This window comes from Cuculus canorus, chromosome 1, assembly GCF_017976375.1.
Source record: "Cuculus canorus isolate bCucCan1 chromosome 1, bCucCan1.pri, whole genome shotgun sequence".
Lineage (NCBI taxonomy): Eukaryota > Metazoa > Chordata > Aves > Cuculiformes > Cuculidae > Cuculus > Cuculus canorus.
Window position 1 is genome coordinate 153,086,791 of NC_071401.1, and position 11,185 is coordinate 153,097,975.

The following is an 11,185-nucleotide window of genomic DNA, read 5'->3' on the forward strand; positions in this document are numbered from 1 at the left end:
TTTGCTGTGGCTTGAAGCAGGTGATGGTCGACACAGAGTTCAGCAGGCAGGCACAGACTTCTTGGGGAAAGGAGGACCTATGTTAGGGCTTGGCGCAAGCATAAAGCACACGGAAATGAATGGAAAACTTCCTCTTGCCTGGAAATGGGCACCTTGGACAAGACTGAGGACAGAGGCGCCATGCTTGACCTTTGGGGGAGGGGGGGGGGAATATCAGTGTTGGGTTCAGAACATTTGGAGAAGGAGGTTTAGCTGAACTTTGCTCCCGTTGGGAAGGCACCAAGCACCGTGGCCTCTTAAAACAGCAACCATGAACATTAGAAGCTGAGAAAGCTGGTTCAGTACAGGTAGGCTTGGGCAAGAGAGAGCAAATGCTTAAGAGATCAGAGGAGCATTCAATGTGCTTAACTCCAAAAGGGAAAACCAAACACATCCTCGCTGGAGTGAGCAGAGAGGAAACATTTTCTCAGCTGACATGGAAAAAGTAGCTACTGCTGAGGAATTACCTATTGCTTCAGCATTCTTCTCTCAAGAAAGACCAACATCACATTCAGGTGGCATGAAAATTGCTGTGCAACCCTTCTTTTAACCACTACATAAATAAACTGCTGCTAGTGCTTCCCACTCACACCTCCTCTGTTATTAACAGTGGCTGTGGGAATCCCTGAAGCCTCCCACAGCAGTCGACAAACAGAGAGCTGAATTAAGATGCTGCCACAGAACATATTCTCGTGCTTTGTGTCCTATCCTGTGGTGAAAACTGTGCAAAGCACTCAGGGAGTCTCAAGGAGCCCCCAAACTCCTTCTACTCTTCACCCATTACGATGCTTCCGAAGGATTTCCACAAGGCACTGCATATGTGAGTCTTCAGCATTTATCTCAAAGAAACAGTTGTGCCTTTCATATAATGCAGCCTAAAGCATGCTGGCGCTTTAATAGCTAAATGGCACCTTAGCGCCACTTTTCCTTAGAAGGAAGTGATAAAATAGCTAATTTATACTGCCCCTTAATTACACAATGCAAAGTCACCGTGTTTTTTCCTGTTCTGTAGGATGGTGAAGCATGAAAATTGACTATTGTCGGGTATGTGACGCTGTTCCCCTACCTTTCCTGCTCATGCAGGAAAACGGGAGACAGCCTTTACTAGAAATGTTCACAGAGCAGGAATACTGAAGCTGCAGGGCAAATTGCCCAGCCCGAAACATAAGCAGTACGTGAGCAGCATAGCTTCTGTGGTATCCCAAATCAAATAAAATACGTTTTTTACTGATAGTAACTGGCCCAGAGTTCTTACCGAATTACATTCAAGTGACATCACCTCTAGCAGCCCGCGGGGGGTGAGATTAGTCCAGCCCAGATGGGGAGGTACCCATCTCAGGGGACCAGCACCACCTCACGCTGTTGCCCAGACCCCAGGGTGATGAAAACAGGTGGGAGTAGCAACGTCTGCAGCACTGCAGTTGCAGCAGGAGACGTTGGATTTGGATCACCACTCCCCTGCTCCTTCAGAGATAATAAAGATTTATTTCAAAGGTGCAGAAAAAAAGTGCCTTGCCATTCGTAACAACCCATGCCAGGGAGGCAGAATGGAGCAGAGCCAAAGCAGAGTTAAGAGTGATTGAAGGAAACAGAAGCTAGGAAGGAAAAAGAAAGCAGCTTGTACATGGTTATTAAGCACTTACAATGTTCTCATGCAGCTTAGATAAGCAAATTGGAATTAAGCATTAGAGTGGGCATCAGCCCTGGTGCTGTGCTTTACCCAGAAGTGCATGAGGAGGCTGGAAGCACTTAGAACAGGTTGACTGAAAACACGTATACACGGGGAGGAGGAAGAGATGGGAAGGGCTGAAGGTTGCTCATGCTACAAACACACAACTGCCTTCCTTAGTCTAAAGGTCAGGACAATTAAAGTCAAAAGACTGGCTTTGGCAGGGCTCACCTGCGTGACCAGATTTAATCATTCATGCAAGAGAGAGGGAGGCTCTCAGGCTCCTGAGGCAGGAAAGCAGTGAGAAAAGCATACAGGGAGCGAGGACAGCTCGGGATCCTTGTGCAAAATAAGCTGTTGTTCCTCCATACACAGGAGGACAGTCCTTCTTCTGGCAGCCCAGATCCAGCAGCACCCAAAGGGGGTCCTAGAAGCAGTACTGAAAGCCCTACAGAAGTAGTCCACTTGGTTGTTCTTCATCACATTGTCTTTTAGGAGAGATCAAGCCATAACCTGCCCTCTCCCAGCTCAGCATTAGAAACCAGCCACAATGCTGCTGATACTCCTTCTCATCTCTCTGAACAGACAAAGGACTTCCCCGTGATTTCTGAGAATCAAGTTTTATTCTCCAGCTAGACAGCAGTGGCCAATAAAGTTCTCTTTATGACAGACCTACAAAAGGAGATCCATAAAATACTTCCATATTCTTTTATAAAATTATGACAGGAGGTCATGGATTTGTGGAAAAGTTTTACCAGTTCCAGCAATGTGAAGAGGGACAAAGAGACACGTTTCACAGACAAGGCGTTCTCAGCTTTAAACAAACCCACCCAGGGCAGGTATGTACTCGCATGTCACAGGGAGCAGCTGCCCTCTGCTCTGGGCTATCAGATGCTAGGCAAAGAGAAAAAACATTCTTACTCTTAGCTCAGCAGCAGCTCTACACGTCAGCTCTTTGCTGATAAACACGGCCTAATTCTAACTGCATTCCCCATTTTGAGAATAAGCAGCCCTGCTCCTGAGTGCCCTTTACAACTACTGCTGCTCAAGAGAAGGGGGAGTGGGAGGGAAGGGTTACAACACTGTCCATCTCCAAAAGACCCCAAACCAAAAGAAAACACTAAGTTGTACAAGGCAGGCAGTTTGCACGCCTATCAGCTCTCCAAGGCAAGGAATGCACTAACATGGACATGTCCAGAGGTAGAGGTACAGCCACCCTTTTATTTCAGACTCCAATAAGTTTCTTGAGGAATGCCTCCAGCTGATCCTCATCCTTTATTCCCACAAACTTATCCACGACATCTCCATTCTTCATAGCCAGCACGGTTGGCACTGCTGACACCTAGGGGCAAGAGAAACAGGGAGACAAGTGAGCAGAGGCTGTGGGGAGCCCAGATGCAGCAGGACCCCAAAGAGAGCTCTACAGAAGCGGTGGCTACAAGGAACTGAGCATACAATGCTCTAGGGTAGCATGTCTGGTCATAGAACAGAAGCCAGCAGAGCTCCATGTTCCTCCTTTCCCTGTGGGTCACCTCCGCACTGACTTACATTGCACTGCTTAAGTCAAGGCTAAGCAGCTTCTCCAGTTTAAAATAAGTTCCAAAATTTTAAAGATAAACCCAAAGCTAATATAAAAACAAACAGGTAAAGCTTTCCCCCCCTTTCTCCAGTACAAATTCCTCTTCTCCTTTCATTTTATCCTATCATAAGCAAACAAACACAGTCTTTTACCAGGATACCTCTCAGACATGACAACCTTTGGACCTTTTATGGCCAGGCTGGCATCAGACTGGACCCGTTTTCTTCTCCAGACAAGGCTGGAGCTGGAAGAGGGTCCCCAACATAACTGCACAGGCAGATTTCCTGCTCCATTCTACCATCATAATGACAATGATCTTTCCTTTTCCACTCCTGTTTTCAGTGGTTTAGCTGGTCACACACCAGTGGCTGCCCACTGTGGATCCCTGACAATTAGGTAAGAAGTGAAAAAAAAAACCTCTGACCAGAGCCAGCAGGCAGCTGTGCTGCTCCAGGCTCTGCTTTTTTAGGCCAGAACAAAGTTTTCTGGGAATTATCCAAAAGAACAGCAATGGAAATGACAATGATCCCCAGGGACTTGCTGGCTGGCTGGCGACAGAAGAGACTCCAGGGATACAGTCGAGAGAAGGAGCAACCAGAGCTCGGAGAGCTAAGGCGAGGGAGAGATCTGGTCACGTTTCTGACCCCAGAGCTTCAGTGCTTTTATCTCTGCAAAGCCTCCTCCCCATAATATGTCCTGTCTTTATCTTGCCTGCTGCCTCCCTGCAGGGCCTTCTCGTGTGCGCTGCCAGCCAGGATCTGCAAATCCTTCCTCGGGAAACCTGCCAGAGGGCTGGCTTTTCTCTCATTGGGAGCCTGAGATGAAAGGGACATTTTGTGCTTCCCTTCCTACCCGGTCTGGTCCCGGCTGGCCAGTCCAGCAATCTGTCTGTCCTCAAGGGCTTGTGCAGTCTCATCTGAAGGGATGGGAGTGCCGGGGCTGCTGCAACAGCTATCTTCAGCTCCTCCTAGTGACTGGCAGGAATAGATCCAGAGGGCGCGGGAGCACTAGCGCTGGGGATGGTGCCACCAGCATTCTCCCTTGTCATTTTACGGGTGAGAAATGATGGTACCAGCACTGCGCTCAACTGGTCTCTCCCTCCCCGTGATGGGGCAAATCTCCAATGATACTCCTCCTGGTTTGCAGAGTGGGTTGATAATGAGCAGAGTTGCCCCCAGCTCCATCCAGAACAACAGTGTGCCCAATCAGCAACAGCAAGCGTTGGGCCAGTAGGGGCTGGGTGAGGAACGGGCAACTCTGTGAAGATCTACAGAGCTGTAGATAAAACAGTTATGGGGCTCTGCAAGCTAACCAGCATACCCATGAGCTTCATGCAGCCCCGATCCTTCCGTGATCTCCCCTTATAAGTGGTTGCTGAGGGAACTGGGGTTGTTTACCCTGGAGAAAAGGAGGCTGAGAGGAGACCTTGTCACTGTTTACAATCACCTGAAAGGAGGTTGTAGCAAGGTGGGTGCTGGTCTCTTCTCCCAAGTAAGAAGTGACAGGATGAGAAGAAACTGCCTCAAGCTGTGCCAGGGGTTGTTTAGATTAGGCATCAGGAAAAAATCTCTTCACTGAAAGGGTTATTGGCTACTAGCAGAGGCTGCCCAGGGAGGTGGTTGAGTCAGCATCCCTAGAGGTATTTAAAAGTGAGTAGATGAGGTGCTCAGGGATATGGTTTAGTAGTGGAGAGGTATGGTTGGGCTTCATGACCTCCACGGTCTTTTCCAACCAAACGATTCCGTGATTGTATGATCTCTTCCTTCTTTCATGGCAGTGAGCACACCCTGAGAACCGGTGGCAGGTCCAGGGCTGGCACTGCAGAGCTAGGTGAGAACTATGAATTTGCCCAGAAAACACAACGCTTTTGAGAGTTTCCTTCTTGCTAGCTGCAGCAAAGGCAGCCCATTAACGGAACACATACTTTGTTTTGCTTCTTAAGATGCCAATGTCATGGGAATTTCTAGAAGGCAATGTTAGAGCATTTTTTTTTTTGGCCTTTTTTGGTTTTCTTTGGTCTCATCTGCACTGAACCTAAACAAATCCTCCTCCCTCCAGAGCACTTCTGGAGAAACAGTCAGGCTGCTTTTGATCAGCACTGATCATACAGACAAATAAATAAATTCGGCTATCCAGGCTATTCCTGGCAGCATTTATACTGAGGGAATGCTCTCCTAGCTGAAGCTTTTATACAATCTTGGATGCCACGCAACATAACAGAGGAAAGGATTTCACCCCAGCTTTGGAATGAGGTGTAACACAGGACCAAGCTCTGCTGATGAACCATATCCAGCAGCTCTCGAGGACTGCGCACCCACAGCAGCTGGAGAAGGGGCTGCCCTTTCCCAGTGGCCGCGTGCACAGGAAACAGGCCAAGGCAAAAGATGAATCTAAAGAATTTTAAGAGACAGCATTAAACAGAAGTATTCCTTCTCCCTCTCTGCTCTTCTCAGGGTGAGAGGTTGGGAGCTGGCTAGAGCAGTGCAGAAAGGCCACAACCAGAGATGAAAGGTGTTAGATAAAAGGAAGAATTCCCAGAGAAAGAACTCATGTGCTGGGGATACCCAGATGGGGAAGGGTGCCAGGGACATTTCTAGTGGCAGGAAAGGTGTCCCGATTCATGCTAAGCCGGGACAGCTGGAAGCCAATAGCAGACAGCAGCACGTGTGAAGGAATGCGCTGGTATCCCTCAGCTCTTCCAGGGGGTCTCTCCCCCTCACCCTGCCTCCCCTCTGCATCAAGGAGTCTGCTGAAGAGGATGTTGTGCAACGCGGTGGCAAGCTGGGGACTGCATGCGTGGGCAGGGGAATAAACATGGGTGGAAGGAGACTTCCTGTCATCTAGTGGAGGAGTTGTGTGGGGTCGCATGGACGCCAAAAGCCTCTAGGACAAAAACCGCAAACATCTGATCCCCAGTCATATGGCTTTAAAACAAATAAATCTTTCCTGATTCTTCGCAAATACCACCTTTGGTTTTCCTGATCTCTCTCAAACACTACCTTTGGTCCCTCTTTGATCTTGACTTGGTGTCTTGTCATCAGCCTTTATGCTCACATCTCCTTAAGCAGTAATTTCCCAGAAGACAAAACAAAACCAAGCATGTGCTTAGCACAGGGATCAAACTTCTATCTCGAAAAGGATGCCCCAAACTATGAAGATCAAAGCAAAAATTTCTCCTTGCCCTCATTTGCAACAATCCTACTCAGACACTGCCTAGAGATGAGGTTTTCGCAACAGGGATAATGGTCAAGACCAGATATATGCATCACTCTGAGAGCAGAGGACGCAGTGATGGTCCCCGGGCGCTCCTGCAAAAGAAAAACTTCATCATCTTTGCATATAAAGCTCCAGAATGAATTTCTGAAAGCTGGCCCTTGCCTGCAGTCTCAATCCTCCCTGCACCTATGCCACCAGGGCTGCAAGACCTGCAGACAAACACGTGTACACAGCAGGCTGTGCAGCTGCTTGCTTGCTCACCGTCTGCAGCATGTCATTAAAATTGTTCAACTCGTGAACTTGCAGCCCCTTTTAAAAGACCTTTCTTCACATGCACACACTTAGGTTGCTGTTTTCCAGTCATCTGAGATTATCCTCTTGTAATCACAGCTAATTCCATCTACTGGAAGGCTCAGAAGAATACAAGAGTTAAGCTAAAGATCTCTATGCTCTTCTCCTTAGGGTGGTTCCTATCAGAACCTTGCCTGCATCTCTAAGGATTTACACACTTTCTGACCACCACAGAAACAACCTCACCCTCTTCAGCTTCTTCTCACCAGTACCCTGGAGCTATGCAGTCTTTGGGCTTGCGACACACAGCCCTGCTCAGGAGACAGCAGCCACCTTCCTTGGCCTGCGCTGTATCTGCCAGCATTCTGCCACTGAGGAAAGCACTGGAAGCTCTCATGCTCAGCTTCTGGAAGCTGCAAGGCACATTTGCGGGTGGAGTCACCACCACAGCACAGGCAAAAAAGGTCTCATTCAGAAGGAGTGGGAGAGAACAAGCTGCTTCCACTTCCTCCTTCTTCTGGCTTGGAACAGTGTGGGAACAGCACAGAGCATCTCCTTCGGGCTCAACAAAATGACAACTTGCTCAGGAGAGGGTTCACACTTTGCTGGGCTACTTGAGGAGCTTCCTGTGCTAGCCTCCACCCTGGGAGCAGGACTTCATCTGCAGAGGGGGAGCAGCTCCCTCTGCATGACATGCAAGTGAAATTTAAGTATTTTCTTCCCTGTAAAACACAGCAGCAGGATGCCCCGACTCTGAAGAGTGCATTGTTTTTTAAGAGGAGAGACAACAGGAGCGTTATCACAGAGAAAATTATAGACATTTTCGTGTTTCTTAAACTACCTAATCACTGACACACAGAAAAAGATAAATGAATCGCGTAAACCAAGGCTGTGGCCTTCTCCAGTCACTCTGGGAGCAAGGCAGCATAGGGAAGTGTGCGAAGCACTAGCGTAAGCACCAAGGTCCATGCTTGTCAGGAGTGAGACGTGCTCCTTTTGCCGATCTGCGTTCTCTGACCTGGCTTCCACCTGTCCAGACAAAACACATACTACCTCCTTGCGCTGTGGCTTAAGGATGAGACATTATCACCCAGCAAGAAATCCTGAACCAAGAAGGGAAAGAGGACAGGCTGGCTGCACGAAGAACTGGGTTCAAAAGCTGAACAGACTGGGGCTTGTTACTTCACACTCCTGCCCTGCACCTGAGTAGCCCATGCACGCAGTAAAACACTGTGTACGCTGCGTATTCCTCAAGGGCAGACAAGCATTTACATTGACAAATGCCTGCAAGGATTAGAGGATACATTTCTGTAGAATTAAAGGTAGGGGTGCTGAACACAAGCAAAAGAGCTGCAAGGACAGCCAAATAGTGAAATCCACCTACTGATGAGTGACCCAAGGGATCTGAGACCTGTAGGCACTGGGCTTCCCCTCCCGACCAAAGCTGCTGCCATGCAGGCACACCTCTCCCCAAGGCGGAACCTTCTGCACACCACTAGCAAAGGAAAGCCCACGGTCTTCCAGCTCCTACCTCGTACTCTACAGCAAGGTCTGTGTGATCGTCAATGTCAACTTTGGCCATCAGCACCTTCCCATCCTGCTTGGCCACCATCTTCTCTAACCTGGGGCCTAGGATCTTGCAGGGGCCACACCACCTGATGGAGAAAGAGGAGAGGAGGCATGAGAGGTGGCAAATGCAGTAGCGGCCATAGAATGCTTGCTGGTACATCAGTGACTTTACCATCATTGCTGTTCCATTCAAGAGGCAGCCTGGTAACACCATTCCCAAACCACAGCTCATAAAAATGTTTCTCTCACAAGGGTGCTGTCAAAGGGGTTTTGTTTGTATGTGGTGGAGGAGCTGAGTGGAAGAAGAGGCCCCACTTCAGCATTCACGGTGCTTTTGATGTCATTAGGATCACACCAAAGTCTGCCCTGCCAGCCTTGGTGGTCCTCCTGCCCCTTCTTCCCTGTCGTTTACACTCACCCTGCTTTGCATCTTTGGTGGTGGGTATGCACAAAGCTGTGATCTCGCAGATAAGAGCAGCGGTCACAGCCCACACTCAGATAGGTCTGTGCCAATCACCAGACTACTGATTTTCGCTCTGCGCTCACTGCAGTTTACAGAAATTCTCCTTTAGGTGCAAAATAGGACAGGGGCATTGCATCTGTTCCAAGAGAGACCACCTATTCCAGACTCAAGTGTAGCAACAGCAGAATTTGCGAGGCCCTATACGCAAAAAATACCTCCTGCATCCTCTAACTGCATCAGTTAGGATCGCACGAATTTACTCAGTTAAAGTAAAACATGAGTTAAAGCTATAAGTGTTCTTCTCTCTTTCAAAGTGAAGCTTTGGTAAACTTTGTTCCTCCTCAGCCTCCTTCTGTATCAGGTTTCAGGCTTTCAATTATTTGTCCTCTCCTCTTTGGATGATCCCAATTAACATTCATTTGGGTCTGTCAGTTTAGTCTATTTAGAGCAGAAGTTTTCAGGCTGTTTTGTACTCTTTGCCCAGAATCAGCCACACCAGGCCCACATGACAGCACTACAGGGCTATGAAAATACTTGAGAAAACAACGATAATCAGTATTGTTAATCCAGCAGATAACATCTAGGAATATTTTTACTGGCAAGAGCATAAAAACATTTTTATTGATGACAAATGCTGCTGTTAGCATCACATAGCTCTTATTAATATATTAAGGCATTTGTTATCAAGAGCCCTGCCTCAGGAGCATGCAGCATAAGAAAACTAGGACGACAAAATGACGGTACAGTATAGCAAGTTCTTCCACACTGGAGTGGGTTATAGCACTGTACTTCCACAGCTGTTGATACAATACAGTTTTTTCTAAGAGGACGTTTAATCCACAAAGCTAAAAAAGGGAGTTATATATATATATATACATAAGTGCTTTTTCCTGATGTGTCTTTTGCAGAATGATGCAATGCCAGGAGCGGTGTGACACTGGAACACTTGGGAGGTACAACTACACCGCCCCGGGGAGCTATTGTTTTATACTCTTGCAGAGTGTAGCTGTACCCACAGCAGTACAACCTGACAAGCAAAACCTCTATAGATATTGCCTGTAGGAGCTCAAGCACCTTTTAACACCTGGCAGGGCACCTGAAAGCTCCACAGCTCAGGAATCCCTCAAGCATACTCAGGTCCTCAATGTGCTCAGAGTGCCCAAGCACTCTGAAAAAAAGCAGTTGAGAAAGCAGCAGGGACACACAAGCATGTGTGATGACAGTGAGCGACACAAGAACCAAGGGGGCAACTCACCGCGCATGGAAGTCCACCACAACTGGTTTGGGGTTGTTCACCACGCGATCCTGGAAGTCTCTGTCATCCTGCACGTTGAAGGTGCTCCTGCAGCCTGCCGAGGTGCCAATGGTCCTGTGGTAAGGTGCTGGTGGGGCACGAGGTACCAAGGGGCCAGGAAGCGTTTGCTGCCCCTGCAGGAGCTGAACCCTGGGAGTGAGGGAGAGCAGCTGCCGGACCAACAACCTCTGGGCCATCTGTGGGGAGAGGAAGAGGTACCTGCAGTGGGTGCAACGCACAGCCAGCCCCACCGCAGCAGTGCCCGCTCGGAGTCTCCTCAGCGGGACACCTGCCAGGCCAAGAGGCGTCCTAGATAGAAACCCATGGGGCACCGCAGAGGAGTGCTTTCGGCCCCTATGCTCCCCTGCCACCCCACTGCCGCTCCAGTCCCGCCATGAGTTCCCCAGCTACAGAGCCCACCTTCCCCCCCGCTTCCACAGTGCCAGGGCGCAGGGCCCCGGTTTCCCCCAGCCTCTCCCCCTGCCCCAAGTGGATCCCGTTCCCTCCCGCCTCACAGTCCATTACCCCCCTCCCCAGGCACTGGGCCCCCTTAGCCGTGGACAGCCCTGGCCCCCCGGGACCGCCCCGAGCTCCCGCACCTTTCCGACCCCGAGGTCAACCTCTCCCAGCCCCACTTCCGCCCGAAGCCCCGCCCCCCCGCGCGTTGATTGGCCGTCGCCGGAAGGCGGTGAGCACCGGAACTGCCCTCCAGCGCCCTCCAGCGCTGATTGGCCGCCTCCCCCCAGTGCCGAGCTCTGATTGGCCGCGGCGCCTCTCCCTCCTGCTCCCCCCTCCTCCCTCCCGCGGAGGCCGGCGGCGCGTGCCGCTCCGGGCGGGTCCTACGTCCTGATTGGCTGCGGCGCACCCCGAGGTCCCGCTGCATCCCGGGCCGGGGGAGAGTCACAGCATCACCGAGGTCATCAAGCCAAATCGTACCTGTTCACTACTAAACTATGTCCCCAAGCACTTCATCTGCCCGTCTTCTAAACCCCTCCAGTACTGGTGACTCTACCACCTCCCTGAGCAGCCTCTGCCAAGGCTGCAGATGTAGAGTCTGCGGATCGC

General features: G+C 49.9%; 1 protein-coding gene across 1 annotated transcript; it reads right to left on the reverse strand.

The window, feature by feature from the left end:
* Positions 1-2,909: 2,909 nt before the first annotated feature.
* On the reverse strand, positions 2,910-10,801 carry TXN2 (thioredoxin 2). The gene is made up of 4 exons (XM_054073227.1): positions 10,720-10,801; positions 10,082-10,317; positions 8,326-8,449; positions 2,910-3,050 (listed from the first exon to the last, which is right to left on the reverse strand). Exons 2-4 carry the CDS (start codon positions 10,315-10,317, stop codon positions 2,934-2,936), a joined length of 477 nt encoding a protein of 158 aa, XP_053929202.1. The 5' UTR covers positions 10,720-10,801; the 3' UTR covers positions 2,910-2,933.
* Between the last annotated feature and the right edge of the window lie 384 nt (positions 10,802-11,185).